At 46.4% G+C, this 18,551-nt stretch overlaps 1 protein-coding gene across 1 annotated transcript; it reads right to left on the minus strand.

Annotated features, from left to right (window-relative positions):
• Nucleotides 1-334: 334 nt before the first annotated feature.
• On the minus strand, nt 335-17,882 carry LOC110500747 (uncharacterized protein KIAA0232). Its single transcript, XM_090214887.1, is given in 10 exon segments — nt 335-3,334; nt 4,056-4,086; nt 4,089-4,164; nt 4,292-7,652; nt 7,834-7,915; nt 8,002-8,071; nt 13,466-13,606; nt 13,869-14,437; nt 17,341-17,439; nt 17,748-17,882. Coding segments are annotated over 8 exon segments (4,125 nt in total). The 5' UTR covers nt 14,106-14,437; nt 17,341-17,439; nt 17,748-17,882; the 3' UTR covers nt 335-3,207.
• Between the last annotated feature and the right edge of the window lie 669 nt (nt 17,883-18,551).

Raw genomic sequence — 18,551 nt, forward strand, 5'->3', positions numbered from 1 at the left:
GACTTTAATTTCTGCAGAATACTGCCTCCTTGAGAAAGTGTCTGTCTTTACACCAATATCAAATCCCCTAGAGCAGGGTTACTCATCTCTTACCCTACGAGGTACAGAGCCTGCTTTTTTCTGTTATAGCTGATAATTGCACACAGTCTAAATCAGTCTCTGATTAGAGGGGAACTGGCTTTGAGGTCCAGAGTTGTTTGATGGCCTAGATATTTAGTCACAACAACTTACTTTAGTATTATGCCCATTGAAAACACTGAACTCCTGGCAGAGCCCTCTGACACAGTGAACATGGTGCAAATACATAAATAAGAAACCAGAACAGAACCTGGGGTGATTTGGTTTATTCCTTTATTAGATGTTAAGAAACTCCACAATGAAACAAAATAATTTACTCAGGGTGTACATGAAATTAGAACAATACAACCACTTGAGACAGATGGGAGTTGAGGATGAGGGACAACGGGATGTCATCTAGTAGGAATGAAGAGACTAGGAAAACTCTGGTTCTCAGTGCCGGATATGCTATGTCCTTCAGACCAAGCAAAACTCAGTGTTAAACTTCGTCAATGTAGTTTCAAAATGCATATACGCTCTCGATGCATTCTCAAAACTTCCCCTCAATATATAAACAGAAAAACAAATGAATGCATTTCCTTCAAACTCCCATGTAGGTGCTGTGACTCGGTCTCGCACACATCTACACACAAAGTAAAAATTAAATAAAAAATAAAAAATAAGTCACTGCTTTATCCTGGCCTGTACTTATTGTCATATACAAAACCGGTTTAATTCAACTTAGATGGAGTGTGGTGTTGACATGCTGCTCTTATTTGTAAAGACACTCCATAACAGTTCAAATCTTTGTCTCAGCTCTCCTGTACTGAAAAATAAGTCATGCAAAATAAACGGAGTGACTTTCCTCCACGTTACACTTGAATGTTTAAAAGTTTGCATGCGCGCCAAGATTGCATATGACCGAGGACCATGAAAGGTCCCCCTCACATTGCTTAGGCAATCTCAAAACAGCTCGGTCGGGCTTAGCTCTAAAACTATGTGCTGTACAATTAACTCTGTAGGAAGCATGGGATTAATAAAAGCCTGTTTATTTTTTCCTCAAATAAAGTTTCAGTAATAAATTAATGCTTGAATGAAAGTACTGATGCACTGCCACAGAATTAAGTGTTTTCCACCTACTTTGACAAAAACATTTAGTATTTAAGTATTCCTGAGTGACTGACAACTGTCTAAATAAATTACAATTGAAAGTAGCCTGACGTTTTTCAGAGCAGTCTTTCATTCAAGTTTCGATCGGTTTAACACAAGTGAAGAACAAACACCACAATTATGGGGCAGACTGAGGCCCTGGCATATTGAAATTGATTGTTATCGACTTTGCCATTTTCCAAACCAACTCAAGATACGGCTGTCCATTAAGGGGTCGATGAATAATAACAATTAAAAAAAATAGTAAAAAAACGTAGGATCAATGACTGCGCTCACAATGGAGACCCTGTGCCCTGTGACAGTGCATTAGAACCAGTGTGCACACATTGTTGGCGGACATATTTTGGACTGCATAACGGATGCGTCACAAGAGAACATGGAGGGATGGTAACTGTGCTTCAATTCCTCGGTTTTCTGAGGACGAAAACAACATATTTTTAAGTGGAAGGAGGGAACCAAAAACCGAAAAATAAACCACTGCAGTGATAAAGACAAACAAACAACGCACATGGAAAACCAAATGCATTTCGTCTAAAGGTGTGCGTTAACTCAGGATTTAATAGTCAATGCACAGGCGACAGAAACAATCACTAAAACGTCGTCGGGCCTCCGATTAAACTTAGTTTATGCATTGAATTGTTATTTGGGGTTGATCCCCTTTTCCTTGAATGTTTAATATTACGCTCTTTTAAGTTAAGTAGTGTCTGGATAGAAATACATTGCCTTTAAAATCCTGCTTCTACTGTAGACCTTACAATAGGATGAACACACTGACACTATTATCTGTAATAGACTCAATCTGATCAGATTTAAATCAAATAACTATTTATTCCCATTATTACAGGCCAGTTAACTTACTAGTTAAAAGTTCTTAAAAACGTAACTCTTCTTTAAAAAAAATGAAAACCAAGTCAAAGCGAGGACCATCAAATCGCAATTATTTTCTCCAAAAGATCAACCGATTTCTCCACTCTGCAACGACAAACAAACTACAGGATCTACATTACACAGCCACAATATCAAAACTGCTACAGAACTGTCAACATATTCATAGCACCAATTGTTTGGACTATGGAGTTCACAAAAAAAACCTTTCAATTGCTGCAAATCGGTGCCTCTGTAGAAATGGCTATAATTAAGTATTTTTGTAAAGGGCCATTACACCCCAAATTGAGCTGAACCATGCTTTTTATTTTTTTTTGCTTTTTGCATTGAACAGCAGTTTTGTACTTTTAACATATCTTTTTTTTTGGGGGGGGGGGGGTTGATTTTACTTTTTTATCTTACAAACCATTTCTACTGTGTCTACTACTAAGGTTCTGAAAATCTGACAATCACCCAAAATCATACTCATTTAGAGCAACTTTGCATGTGTGTGTGTGTGGGGGGGGGGGTGTCTTTGATACAGATTTGAGAGGTAAGATGCACACATTCTTTCCTTCAGTCAGAAAAGGCACACACGCTAACTCAAAAAACTCCACATTCTTTCTAAATGATAGGCATGAAGAGAAACAAAAGAGACCCAAACGCAGGGCTGTCATACGTTATGAAGAGAGGCATCCCAGTCAGATGAAGGAAATTGCAGCAGTTACACTAGAAAATAAGGAGTGAGACTATTAGGACAGGAACATGCTCAACCATTCGGAAACCATAACTACCAGTATCCTAGGTCAAAGGCTAAAAAAATAAAAATAAAATTGTGAAAAACCAATGGAGGGAAAAAAACAAGACTGTCCCTAATATCTAACTGACTCTTTAATTAAGACGGAATTGTGTCTGGAAGAATCAACTAAAACCCAAATCTAAAATGCACACGTCTTCAGATATGGCGTCCCATGAAGACATGTAGAACATATTCGAGTGTTTCCTACTTGCGGCCTGTTTTGTTGTTGTTGATTACACAAGACTCTAGTAAAATGAAAATCAGCAGGGTTAAGGGTGGTATGTGGAGGGGTTCCTCTGTCCAGAAGCCTATTGTTTCTAAGTCGCGAGGCCCCCCCCCCCCATATCTTTGCAAGTAGAGGTGCAGTCAAAGGAGAAGAGGCCATATCTTCCTGACGATGGGCTTCCTCGCCACAGAGCTGGACTGCTCAGATGTTGCTGCTCCCTGCGAGAATAAAGACAGTGGCTGAGAAACATGAGTTGGTAAACAGGGCATGTGTTCATTTATCCTGAGTTCAAAACTGAAACGGTTTGCATTTGATTAAATGTGCGTTAACTGGAACCTGTTTCAAGATCGTGTCACTGGCACGTAGGGCAGTATACAGACCAGCATTTTCCAAAGGAAAGGGAATATCCCCCCACAGGCTGGGTCAGAGTATGTATGAGAGGGTGAGAGACAGCCCCCACCCCCATGCTCTATGGTGTTAGTATTTATTCTAATGCATTGTTATCCTACCTCGGTCCTGGGGTCCCCTGGGTGAACCTTCTGGTTTTTACCCTAGCCCAACACAGCCAAATCAAATATACAAATCTCAATGAGTTGGTTTGATTCAGTTGTGTAGCGCTGGGGCAACATCTTCTACTTGCACCGGAGGGGTTAACCCTGTTCTAAAGCCATCTGAACAGCTGACACTTATTGGAATGACTACGCTGACTGAATGCTGTAGAGTTGTGACTAAGACGATTAAATATTTTGTATTTTAGTTTAAAACTAAAGTAGCCTAGGTTGTATATAAACAATATATGACCAATTCAACACCCATCTGTTTGTCAGGGACGATCAAACAAACATCAGAAAGTTTCCAGCCGTATATCAAACCAATACCTCAGAAGTAATTTTAGCCGTAGGCCAAAGATAAATAGATTTAATATACGTTTGATCTTACCTGTACACTGAGGTCCAGGGAAAAGTGGGGAACAGATTGTGTTCTGCCACCAGCACTCATCTTGCTGGATGCCAGTTAGTCCCTGTCCACTAATATTTAATAGAGGGAACTATAAAAAAAATAAAAAAATAAAAAAAATGGAATGTATTAGTCTAATGGAGAGAAAACTGTTGCATTGTCAAAATGTAGAGTAACTTCTGATCCGACACAGCTCGACATTCCTATAAGATTCTTACCTCATGCAAATCTTCAATGAAGTCATAGGTTTTCCCATATGTGGGACTCTGACCAGCTGCGGCACATTTACAGGCTTCCTTTTCTCTGCAAGATTCTTCCTCCTGAATCTTGTCGACTGGGACAGCCACCTGTCCGCTCGCTGTTTCGCAGTCCAAGCAAGTTTCCTGCTCAGCGATAGGCAGGAGGGTGCTAGAGCCCTCCTGAGAATCCAGTGAGGTCTGGGCACTCTTCTCCATGCCCGACTTCTTTAATCTGGGCAGGAATTTTCCAGATTCCAGTTCTGACTTCCCGTAGCACGGGCCATCGTTTTCTGCATCCTCCTCAAGTGGTTTGAGGTCGGCCTGAGGGTCGTCGGAGACATCCGGCGGGGCCAAGACGGGAACACTCATCTCTTCTTTCTCGGACTCAACCTCCGACTCACTCCCTCCGCCGGGCGACAGCTCCGAGGCTGATATTGGTCGGAAGTGAGTCCTGGGGGAGATGCGGATGGCCCTGTACTGGGTGGTCCGGTTGATGCCGTATAGCCGTGGGTGGAAAGCTTCATTCTCCGAGTCCGAGCACAATATAGATTTGGGCTTGAACCCCGGGCTGAACGAAGCCATGTCCTCCGGCTTAAAGGAGCACTCGACCTGGAGGACTTGAGAGAACGGATTGTTCAGATCAAAGGACGCAAACGGGTAGTCGATCCCCGGCTCCTCACCACGGAAGCCTGCACAGGATCCGAGTAAATCTTCATGGAAGATAAAAGAAAATCCCTTATTCAATCCATCCTCACCTCCTTTAGTAGCCTGGTCACTCTGCCCGAAGGAGACCAGGGGCCTCCAGAGGGGCTTGTGGCTGGAGGCAAAGCAGCTGCCTGTGTTCATGAACACACGGTCTGTACCAGCAATGGTTACCACGTCTGAGCCAGAGGACGAGGCAGCAGCAGTGGCACACTGTAGAAGGCTGCCTCTCGCGGCGCCTGGTGGCACCACGGCCCAGTCCTGGTCACTGCTGAACGTCTTCAGCTCTCCATACACTCCTCCCAGGATGAACGACGTGTTGTCCTTCTCAGGGTTCACGTCCCAGGGATTGGACGGCGTCATGTAATCCCCGGAAGCATTCATCTTCGAGAGCCGTTTTTTATCCAGGAGGGCCTGCTCTTCATTCTTGCCTTCTTCCCACAGGTGGTACTCGGAGCGCTGCACTGCCTTCTTCGGAGGCCCTTGGACGGGATCATCTTCCTTTGTCTGCAAGTCGAGACAGCCGCAGCGGTAGCTGCTCGACTCCTGGGAAAACAAGCCCTCGCCTGGATTCTCTTCTCCTAGTGATAGTAGATCCCCATCTCCGACAGCCGTCCAAATGTCCTTTATTATCCCTGAGCTGTAGTTGTCACTCGGTTGGTTTGAGTCGTCTGAAAACATGCCAGCGTCGTACTGCTTGCTCTCATCCCGTTCTAACGCTATTCCACAAATGGACTCCAATTTAGATTTCTTTGCGATGGTCGGATTGGACACAGGGCCTACAATGGCTTCCTCGCACTGGTGGCCATTGTTTTCTTGTAAAAAGTCCAGGATTTCTTCCTCTAGGTATGTACCAGAGATGGGAGGGATTATACAATTAATCTCTTCATTGCCAATAAGAGCGGAGTCCTCTGCTTGAACGTTTATGTGCTCATTGTCTGAACGCGTCTCTTCCGAATGAGACCACGGACTGCAGGTTCGCGTTGAAAGGTTCGAACAGTGTTCAGTTTCATCGAAGGCACTATTTTTGGTCCATATTAACAAACGAGACTGCTTGTTACAATGTGGATCTCGACAGCTACTTGAATCTGTGTTGTTTTCGTGACCAACGGTGAGAAAAGGAAGAGTTGGGCTATCGTACGGCAGCTCAAAAAGAGACAAGCAGGAGGAGTTCAGACCAGGAGCTTCACTGGTGGCTTCTGGGAGATGAGGCTCCTCCAGGTTTCCAGGCAGCATGCCGATGGTGAATGGAACGCCGTCCAAAGCGGGGGAGAGCTGAACGGGAGAGTCCCCTGCAAAGCTTTCGCCATCTATATCTTCAGAGCTAGAGGATGAATAACATGCCCAGAACTGAGCCATGTTTTCCAAATCCTGCATGAAGAACCCATCATCTCCCAAAGCATCCAGACAGCCCATCCTTATTGCACTTTCCCCTTGCAGCTCAAGGCCATCTAACACTAAACAACATTCTGCCTCAAAGTCTCTTTGCCCTTCACTCTTCTGTCGAATCATGTTCAAGATTCGACTCTCTTGTACCAAGTCTGAGGCACTAGGATCCAATATGGATTGATAAATATCGACTTCATAGAAGTGAGTGAATTCGGGCAGATACTCATCATCTAACCCTCTACTATCCTCAGGCGGAGGGCAGCTTGAGGTCCCATTGAGTTCGGTAGCATCCTCATCTGCGTCACCTGGCACCTCAACAAAGTGCCCGTCGACAAAGGTGCCCGCTGCCAGATACGCCCTCTGGAAGCTTGTGTTGGCAATGCAGATGCCTTGCATTCTCTCAGACAGCCTTCCGAAGTCGGTGGACGTAGTCGAGTCGTCTGGAGAGTCCACCTTGCTCCGGTACTTTGTTTCCAGTTTGCTCCTCCTGCTACTGAAAGGTACTAAATACTCTGTGATGGGCTCCGTGTACCACAGGGGCTCCTCCATGTACTCCTTTTTGTTGCTGGCCTCAGCTCCAGACTCCTTTTCTTCCCACCAGCCAGGATCTTTTCCAATTTCCTTCAGCTGTCTTCTCCCCTTTTTGTAGAACTGCGTTTGCCTCACAGGGCCTCCAGTGACGCTGCTGCTGCTGCTGCCTCCAGCATTCCGCCGCTCCTCTTTGTCGACGGCCTTCAGAGCCAGCTTCACTTGTCCACTGTGGCAACCCCTCTTCGTCCTGCTGAACACCTCCTTGGACCTGTGCCTGATCCTGCCCGCCTTGCTGCTGGAAGTCTTGGAGTCGCCCTGGTTCCCGCTGGAGCTCGAGCCAGCCTCACTAGAACCAGAGGACCAGGAACGAGGGCGATACTTGCCCTCTGACCTGTGCCTCACCTGCTTCTTGCCATGGACGGTGGCTCGGTCCTCTGCTGTTGCGCCCCCATGGAATCGTTTCTCTTTCTCCTTCTTGCTGCGTCTCTGCTGGATTCTCTGGCTGGTTGGGTTAGTGCTGCATGCCTCAGGGGTTCTCCCCTTAGCAGCTTCACCATCACTGTTGCAATCTTTTGGGGAGGAGGTGTCGGTGCTGGTCTGCGGGGCCGCGGAAGACGAGGAACCGGAGTAAGCAATGGCTCTAGCCTTGTTCCACACCGTCATGATCTCTTGGAGACAAACAGATTTCTCTGACAAAGGAGGAAAGGCTTCATAATACCTGCAACAACGAGAGAAAACGTTGTCAATTAAGTTCAATACATAAAATACAACAAAGAATAAATAAATTAATTACCACATATTTTAATGAGCATACAACAAAATCAAATCTGAATAGTTGTGCCGGCTGGTCAGGACATTATTATGAATGCAGTATTATTGCGGTTTTGGGTAAAACTCACATTTCAACCTGGTCCTTTGAGGAAGGGGACTCAACTCCTTCAGGAGACTGAGATCCATCCGATTTCTTGAGCTGTTTATCTTCTGTGAAGAGATAATATGATAAGGTGTGTCATATTTACTAGTTTGTTATAAAAATGGCAGAGAATGTATAAACACAAGATGCAAACCTTTCTGTTTGTTCTGGATGTCCTTGAGTTTGGAGCAAAGCTCCTCAACCAGGCTCTCAATTCCAGAGTTCTTTGGGGGGGGGTAAAAGAAAGGAGAACGGTCACATCTAAGAATTAATCTAGCAAAGAATCCATTGAAGAGAATCTAAACAGAATAATCAAATGAGCCCCAATAAAACAATTTGCTTCCTTCAGACCAGTCATGAAGTGATTGGATGTATCCAACATTATAAAAACGGATAGTTTGAGCCGTGAATGCTGATTGGCTGACAGCCATGGTATACCACAGGTATGACAAAACATGTATTTTTACTGTTCTAATTACGTTGGTAACCAGTTTATAATAGCAATAAGGCACCTCGGGGGTTTGTGGTATATGGCCAATATACCACAGCCAAGGATTGTGTCCAGGCACTCTGCGTTGCAGATAGTAGCCCTTAACCTGGTACATTGATCATGTTAAATTGTGCCTTATTGCCTAAATAACACTTGAGGATTGGAACTATTTTTTATAACACTGACTAGAGGGTATTAACATAGGCCAGACAAAAGACAAACCAGCTGACTGTCAGAGGCCAGACCTCCTGTACCATGACTGTTCAATTTAGCTATGAGGGAGAAATGACTAAGCATAGCCAAAACAACCACCTCCTGTCTTTCAATCAAAACACTTACAAAACATCAGGCATCAGCCAACATAAGATCTCTGTCGCCCACTTCTTCCTTATACCCACTGATATCCTACTCTGTCAACAAAGATGAAGTAATCCGTTTTCTGTAAACAAGGCCTGCAACGAGCCGGTCTATTTAAACAGACAGCCATGTCGACAGACCAGTAGGCAATAGGCACCGACAGAAAAGCAACAGCATTTAGTGAGGACAGAAATAGCCACCACAATAAACAGGGTGGAACTAGTTCAAATCTTTTTCACACACTCTAACAGAAAGTAACATTCCTTACCATGCCGGCCCAAGTTTCTACCCTGGCCGTGTGTGTCTTCTTGCATCATTGTGCTAACGCTGGTCAGCTGACAGGCAACGCACTCTGCTTTCTATGCTGCAAACCCGTGCAGTGTGTGCTGGTTAAAAAAATATATATATAAAAAATAAAAAATAAGGACTGCAGAGTCCAGTACCTAGAGAGCAGCTCACTCAGCCTTGCAGACCCTTCCCCCAACACAACCTCCAGCTCTACCCCAGGCCGTCACGCTCCCTCTCCACTACCTCTGGTACTATACTACTGCCAACACAACCTCCAGCTCTACCCCAGGCCGTCACGCTCCCTCTCCACTACCTCTGGTACTATACTACCGCCAACACAACCTCCAGCTCTACCCCAGGCCGTCACGCTCCCTCTCCACTACCTCTGGTACTATACTACCGCCAACACAACCTCCAGCTCTACCCCAGGCCGTCACGCTCCCTCTCCACTACCTCTGGTACTATACTACCCCCAACACAACCTCCAGCTCTACCCCAGGCCGTCACGCTCCCTCTCCACTACCTCTGGTACTATACTACCCCCAACACAACCTCCAGCTCTACCCCAGGCCGTCACGCTCCCTCTCCACTACCTCTGGTACTATACTACCGCCAACACAACCTCCAGCTCTACCCCAGGCCGTCACGCTCCCTCTCCACTACCTCTGGTACTATACTACCGCCAACACAACCTCCAGCTCTACCCCAGGCCGTCACGCTCCCTCTCCACTACCTCTGGTACTATACTACTGCCAACACAACCTCCAGCTCTACCACAGGCAGTCACGCTCCCTCTCCACTACCTCTGGTACTATACTACTGCCAACACAACCTCCAGCTCTACCCCAGGCCGTCACGCTCCCTCTCCACTACCTCTGGTACTATACTACCGCCAACACAACCTCCAGCTCTACCCCAGGCCGTCACGCTCCCTCTCCACTACCTCTGGTACTATACTACCGCCAACACAACCTCCAGCTCTACCCCAGGCCGTCACGCTCCCTCTCCACTACCTCTGGTACTATACTACCGCCAACACAACCTCCAGCTCTACCCCAGGCCGTCACGCTCCCTCTCCACTACCTCTGGTACTATACTACTGCCAACACAACCTCCAGCTCTACCCCAGGCCGTCACGCTCCCTCTCCACTACCTCTGGTACTATACTACTGCCAACACAACCTCCAGCTCTACCCCAGGCCGTCACGCTCCCTCTCCACTACCTCTGGTACTATACTACTGCCAACACAACCTCCAGCTCTACCCCAGGCCGTCACGCTCCCTCTCCACTACCTCTGGTACTATACTACTGCCAACACAACCTCCAGCTCTACCCCAGGCCGTCACGCTCCCTCTCCACTACCTCTGGTACTATACTACTGCCAACACAACCTCCAGCTCTACCCCAGGCCGTCACGCTCCCTCTCCACTACCTCTGGTACTATACTACTGCCAACACAACCTCCAGCTCTACCCCAGGCCGTCACGCTCCCTCTCCACTACCTCTGGTACTATACTACTGCCAACACAACCTCCAGCTCTACCCCAGGCCGTCACGCTCCCTCTCCACTACCTCTGGTACTATACTACTGCCAACACAACCTCCAGCTCTACCCCAGGCCGTCACGCTCCCTCTCCACTACCTCTGGTACTATACTACTGCCAACACAACCTCCAGCTCTACCCCAGGCCGTCACGCTCCCTCTCCACTACCTCTGGTACTATACTACTGCCAACACAACCTCCAGCTCTACCCCAGGCCGTCACGCTCCCTCTCCACTACCTCTGGTACTATACTACTGCCAACACAACCTCCAGCTCTACCCCAGGCCGTCACGCTCCCTCTCCACTACCTCTGGTACTATACTACTGCCAACACAACCTCCAGCTCTACCCCAGGCCGTCACGCTCCCTCTCCACTACCTCTGGTACTATACTACTGCCAACACAACCTCCAGCTCTACCCCAGGCCGTCACGCTCCCTCTCCACTACCTCTGGTACTATACTACTGCCAACACAACCTCCAGCTCTACCCCAGGCCGTCACGCTCCCTCTCCACTACCTCTGGTACTATACTACTGCCAACACAACCTCCAGCTCTACCCCAGGCCGTCACGCTCCCTCTCCACTACCTCTGGTACTATACTACTGCCAACACAACCTCCAGCTCTACCCCAGGCCGTCACGCTCCCTCTCCACTACCTCTGGTACTATACTACTGCCAACACAACCTCCAGCTCTACCCCAGGCCGTCACGCTCCCTCTCCACTACCTCTGGTACTATACTACTGCCAACACAACCTCCAGCTCTACCCCAGGCCGTCACGCTCCCTCTCCACTACCTCTGGTACTATACTACTGCCAACACAACCTCCAGCTCTACCCCAGGCCGTCACGCTCCCTCTCCACTACCTCTGGTACTATACTACTGCCAACACAACCTCCAGCTCTACCCCAGGCCGTCACGCTCCCTCTCCACTACCTCTGGTACTATACTACTGCCAACACAACCTCCAGCTCTACCCCAGGCCGTCACGCTCCCTCTCCACTACCTCTGGTACTATACTACTGCCAACACAACCTCCAGCTCTACCCCAGGCCGTCACGCTCCCTCTCCACTACCTCTGGTACTATACTACTGCCAACACAACCTCCAGCTCTACCCCAGGCCGTCACGCTCCCTCTCCACTACCTCTGGTACTATACTACTGCCAACACAACCTCCAGCTCTACCCCAGGCCGTCACGCTCCCTCTCCACTACCTCTGGTACTATACTACTGCCAACACAACCTCCAGCTCTACCCCAGGCCGTCACGCTCCCTCTCCACTACCTCTGGTACTATACTACTGCCAACACAACCTCCAGCTCTACCCCAGGCCGTCACGCTCCCTCTCCACTACCTCTGGTACTATACTACTGCCAACACAACCTCCAGCTCTACCCCAGGCCGTCACGCTCCCTCTCCACTACCTCTGGTACTATACTACTGCCAACACAACCTCCAGCTCTACCCCAGGCCGTCACGCTCCCTCTCCACTACCTCTGGTACTATACTACTGCCAAACCAACCTCCAGCTCTACCCCAGGCCGTCACGCTCCCTCTCCACTACTGGCTACCTCTGGTACTATACTACTGCCAAACCAACCTCCAGCTCTACCCCAGGCCGTCACTCTCCCTCTCCACTACCTCTGGTACTATACTACTGCCAACACAACCTCCAGCTCTACCCCAGGCCGTCACACTCCCTCTCCACTACCTCTGGTACTATACTACTGCCAACACAACCTCCAGCTCTACCCCAGGCCGTCACGCTCCCTCTCCACTACCTCTGGTACTATACTACTGCCAACACAACCTCCAGCTCTACCCCAGGCCGTCACGCTCCCTCTCCACTACCTCTGGTACTATACTACCCCCAACACAACCTCCAGCTCTACCCCAGGCCGTCACGCTCCCTCTCCACTACCTCTGGTACTATACTACTGCCAACACAACCTCCAGCTCTACCCCAGGCCATCACGCTCCCTCTCCACTACCTCTGGTACTATACTACTGCCAACACAACCTCCAGCTCTACCCCAGGCCGTCACGCTCCCTCTCCACTACCTCTGGTACTATACTACTGCCAAACCAACCTCCAGCTCTACCCCAGGCCGTCACGCTCCCTCTCCACTACCTCTGGTACTATACTACTGACAACACAACCGACCAGTAAAGAAAAGCAGCAGCAAATGCATTCAGATTTTGCTTTAAAAAAATATATAATAATAATAATAATAATAATATAACAGCGCAGAAAGAATATAAAGCAGGCGTATTAAACTGTGAACGTAGACGTAATGACACCGCTGCAAGGTCAACCCATAATATAATCTCAATAATGTGTTTTAAAGTGTGAGAGCAAATGGAGTCTTTCACCGTGACACAATGCTTTCCTCTACTGAAATCAATTCAACCCTTTTGCCAGTAAACTCTCATTATATCACACGACGGACTGTGAAAAAAAATTCCGAGAGTGATCACAAAATGAGCCTGGCCAATGCCAAGTATCACATGATGATAGTGGCAGTTATTTAACGGTGTACCCCTCTCACAGAGAATTTGCTTCATGCAATGACCGTTCACCATGATTTATGCAATTAATATATGCCTGACTGAAGTTCAACAGGCAAAGGCGGCAGAATTACAGTAATAAATTCCTGACAGACACGAATCATTAAACAATTTACACACATAGACGGTTCCTGCTTTCTTCATTGATTCAACATGTTCAGCTTTGTAGCTTACAGGCTGCTGTATTTAAAAATGAAATACTCAACTGCTGTACCAACTATCAGTCTATGTTCTGCCCCCTGAACACTCAAGCTTCAAACAGTGCATGAGCAATGCTGGGAGAAGACCACATGCGCTCACAACAAAAAAAAAAACAGGGTGAAGAGAACCAATTTGCTGCTACACCGGGGCGGAACAGGCACTTACTTCATCAGATGCTGAACGCAGGCATTGCACGGCGGCTTGTTTTTTTATCTCTTCCAGACTCAGATCCGTCCCTCCTTTCTTCTTACACTTGGCCCATTTCTTCCCAGTTCCCTTCTCCCAGCCCAACAAGATGTTGTTCTCCTGCACACAACATCCACATCAGTTATTTAACCAGACAGCTGGTATAAACAGGAAAGGGAAATGCATGTTTTAAAATATTGACAGCACAAGAAATAAAATGGGTGGGTTTAATCGTTAGGTTCGCTAAAACCACAAAACAAACTGACTCAAATCAATACTAAACAGAGCCTGTTCTTCATTGACTAGGTGCATGTTTAACTAAGTGGGGGTCACTAGATACCATCATGTTCGTAACAAGACATTGCCGCTGCTGAACACCTACCTGATCCTGCAGGTCGTAGTCGTAATTATCGTGCAGGAGCAGGCTGAGGACGTAGCGGGTGTAGATCATGGCATCGATCCCGCACTTCTCCAGCTCCTGGCCCAGCCAGCTCTGCACTGGGCCCAGCGAGTGAAGCAGGGACATCTCTGCGGCAGGCAGGGGGCCCACTGGGGTTAGGGGGCACGAGAAGCTTTCAAGAGGAGCAGGACCGTCCGACTCGTCGCTCACTGGACGCATGGGAATCTTCAGGTGTCGGCCATTCTGAGGTGGAGCGGCATTGTGACAGGCGGATATGGAGGGGCGGTGGTGTGGAGAGGGGACAGGGCAGTAGAGCCTATCTGGAAGGCGTGGAGGGGGGGGTTACTCCAGCAGGATGCACAGGGAGGAATCTACATGGAGAGACATGTAGGGTGCTGTTTTTTTTCTTTCTGTGAGCAAATAGGTAACTTCACTCGTCAGGCATGGCTTTAACTGATGAAAGCTATCAGCTGTTCGGCAAAACACTAGACGTGCTTGCGTCTCAGTCAGAGGGGCTCATGTTGGGCTACGGCTTACTTCACCGGCACAACCTGAAAGATAGGGGGGGGGAAAAAGACTTGCGTCACATCTCTGTTGCATTTAAATGTTACAAGGTAGGTCTATTCTTTTACACCATGATATACGGAGTGTACAAAACATTAGGAACGTAATATTGAGTCGCATCCCCTTTTGCCTCCAGAACAGCCTCAAATCATCGGGGAATGGGACGGAGGTGTCAAAAGCAAACCACAAGGATGCTGGCCCATGCTTCCCAGTTGTGTCAAATTGGCTGGATGTCCTTTGGGTGGTGGACAATTTTTTTGATACACGCGGGAAACAGTTGAGCGTGAAGAACCCCGTTCAAAGCCACCTAAATCTTTTGTCTTGCCCAGTCACCCTCTGAAGGGCACATATGCACAATAAATGTCTCAATTGTGTCAAGGCTTAAAATCCACCTTTAAACCAGTCTGTCTACTCCACTTCATCTACACTGATTGAAGTGGATTTAACAAGTGGCATCAATTAGGGATAACAGTTTTCACCTGGTCAGTCTGTCATGTAAAGAGCAGAGGTTCCTAATGTTTTGCACTCTGTACGCCCTAGGCTTAGAAGAATGACAGAATACACAGCAATTCCTTGCAACACAGCTGATAAGCCATTTATGCTAATTTCGTTGACCTGGTTCAATCTGATTTCAAAGATCTGACCCAGGTGACTTCAGTTGCTTTGAGACCCCATTAATTTAAAAGAATATTAAGCCAAACAGAAAATATTATTCATATTTCAAATGTAACAGAATAGATTAGCTCACTGTGCAAACGTATAGGAATAATGAGGATTATAAATCGACATGAGGGTGTGCTGAAGTGAACACTTTGTAATGAACCAAAGCAAATTATTTATTGGTTACTACGGGCTGCCTCAACCCACACCAGCAGATCTACAGCCTGTCGGTCCCCACGGATGGTTTTTAATGGCTGTTTATAGTCCTGGTCTCAGACACCAGCTTGTTAATAGGCTCCTAAGAGAGCCTGCACTCTTAACCCATGCAGACAGCAACCCAGGGAATGACAAGAACCTAAAGGAGTTACATTATGGAGATCCTGTAATGGGTGTGCGCTTTTTAAGCTCCCATATTGCCTCCAACCACCACACTTAAGGGCAGTCAGGTCTACTGAATAATCTGCTGAGTAAACTTAAAGCAAGGAATTTACACCTAGGCTATACTCCTGACCCAAGGGTCAAAAGTCCTAATGAATCTTGATTTTTAGGCTAGTCAATGTGCAAGCAAATTCCAAGACTGGTGTCTGAGTAATATACAAAACATGCACGCTATGCGAGTCATCCTATGCAAGGGCGTCTGCTAGGAACATTGATGTCAAACAGGGTGGTTAAGGTGCGATGTTGTGGAACAGGTCCCACTGTGGAGTGACTCAGGTCAGGCTGACTAACCCTATGATCAAGGCAATTCATCTGTATTCAACATCAGCCAGAGTTCTGGCCCATAGAAAGTCTCTCACATGACAGTGATCACCCCCACAACTGTTAAGCATGTAAGGCCACAAAATCACCACGTTATAAAGAATGACCTAACGCCCTTTGAAATCATAAATCCTATACCAACAGTATACCAGGAAAACAGATTTAATTTGTATCGCAGGTATGCAAACTAGTCAAGCATATTAATCGATAGCATGGCAGAGTATAATTTGATGTTGTATTATGTTTCTCTTTATGTAGTGTTGTCTCGTCATGTGTGTTTTGTCCTATATTTTTTATTTAAATGTATTTGTGTTTTTAATCCTAGCCCTCATTCCTGCAGGAGGCCTTTCGCTAGGCCTGTAAATAATAATTTGTTCGTAACTTACTTGCCTAGTTAAGTAAAAGGTTTAATAAAAATAAATTAAGATCTAAACATTTCAGTAGCCTTGTTATGCAGTCAGGCGCTCAAAAGAGGAAGCCCAGCCGCTGCCAAATGCATCTGTTTCATATGGCAGTATACACACCGGCACTCACCACTCGTTTTTGTGGCCTGATAGTGGATTAACCCGGGGAATGACGAAGAGCAAATGGAAGCTGAACCGATTTGATAGGTTGGCCTTCTTGTCACTCAATAACGGCGGCATGTTATGGGTTACCCGTTATAGGCATCAAACGGGCAAGAGATAGAGCTTTACAGTAGGTGGCCATAGTAGGCATTCCCATGTAAATATTTCATACAGCAACACAATTGGTAAACTCAGTACAAAAAAAATATCACGCTAACGTTTGCAACATATTGCTATGGTCAACACCTGATCAAATGAAATGTGGTCGAACATCGAGTTTGCACCCTATAATATACGTCCCTGTAGATTACAATCTAGCTAGCTAACAAATGTCAGGAGACGGCTTCAGCAGACTTCCTTGACACTGGCAGCTGCCCGGCAGGCTAGCCAACCTACGATAGTCATGGATTATTCTGCAAGATCGATAACGTTAACTAACCAGCGTTCACCAATGTGAGATAGTCAATAAGCACAACTAGCGCTAGCTAGCGGTGCATGACTTCTCTTTGCGAGCTAACCATTTCGACACTAGCTAACGTTAGATAGCTAACACTAGCTAGCAGTATCACACACAAGCACTCGACTAGACAGGTTTATGGCAAACAGTCAACTAGTGTTTGGTTAACGTTGCGTTTGTAAGTTATTAGCTTACTAAATTAAATGAACGAGCAAATGTAATCATAGCCTGTTTAACAGCAAGTGCCGACCTTTCAGTGGGATAGCGAAAGCTAACAGAAGCTAACGTTAGCTAGGAGGATAACTACTATTAGCTTAGTCGTCCACATCCGGTAATAAAACATATATATAAAATAATTGATCTGCTGCCTATGATATATAAACATGGGGATAACTATAATATGAAACATTATTGAATGACATTGAGCATCAGCCTGACGCAGTTGTACCGTTAGCAGTAGACGTGTGGGCAGGTGACCGTCGACTGACTGCTACTAATACGGTGGAATTACAAAACCCGGTTTTCCCGATAAAACGCCGTCTTTTCCCTATAAAAGTTAAAAAACGAAACATTGGTAATCCATACAATTTCGGGAAACAAATTAAACTGGAGAAGTCCCATCAAATCAGCTCAAAGTACAATAACATTCCGACAAAAAGTTGTTGTGAAACGATAGAGAAAGAGGCTGCCCTAACCGGGAGCGGAGACGATTCGAATCAAAAATAAAAACATGCGCCACGAATTCTCACTTAGAGGAATACAAGTTGAAAAACCGATGCAATTACGCTCCCCCCCCCTTCTTTTTTTTGGTAAACAATATTATTAAAGTACACTGCAAAATATTGTTTTATTTACCTGCCGTTACTTGAAGTGTAGAAGGGGGAGCATTTACTTCTCTCCCGCTGCCGCTCCGGAATCCTCTGCAGAAGCGTCACATAATCATGGACGCCGAGCGGCAAACGCGACGCACGACTGCGCTGTTTTCAAAAGAGAGCTATAGTAATAATGGCGTCTTTTTGTAGGCACTAACTCCACCATGGATCGTTGTACAAAGCCTATCGGGAAATGTATTTAGTTTTTGCAAGGGGGGTGGATAAATGTCGAAAATAAGGTGTGGCTTAGGCGATTATCTTCGTCAGCTAGTCACTTTTTTGTGAATTCTGAGAAATGTATGTAAGCACATAATGGCTTCATAGTTTATAAAGGTCATGTTAACTGACTGATATTAACTCATAGAACAACATATATAAAAAATATCCTAAACCTGTGTTAACCTCAGACCTTATTTTTGGCGTGTATCCCAAAACTCAATTATTTCACCATAGGAATAGCTGAACAAACCAGAGGTAACTAATAGAACCAAGATAGACCAGAGCGTGTCGTTTTTTAAAATGTATTTGTATTAACTAGGAAAGCCAGTTAAGAACAAATTATTATTTACAATAATGGCCTACCCCGGCCAAACCCTAACGGCGCTGTGCCAATTGTGTGCTGCCCTATGGGACTCCCAATCACAGCCAGTTGTGATACAGATTGGAATCGAACCAGGGTCTGTAGTGAAGCCTCTAGCACATTGACTGTACGTTTGTTTATTCCATGTGTAACTGTGTTGTTGTTTGTGTCGCACTGCTTTGCTTTATCTTGGCCAGGTCGCAGTTG

The sequence above is a fragment of the Oncorhynchus mykiss genome, chromosome 21, assembly GCF_057628025.1.
Source record: "Oncorhynchus mykiss isolate SJ-2025 chromosome 21, ASM5762802v1, whole genome shotgun sequence".
Lineage (NCBI taxonomy): Eukaryota > Metazoa > Chordata > Actinopteri > Salmoniformes > Salmonidae > Oncorhynchus > Oncorhynchus mykiss.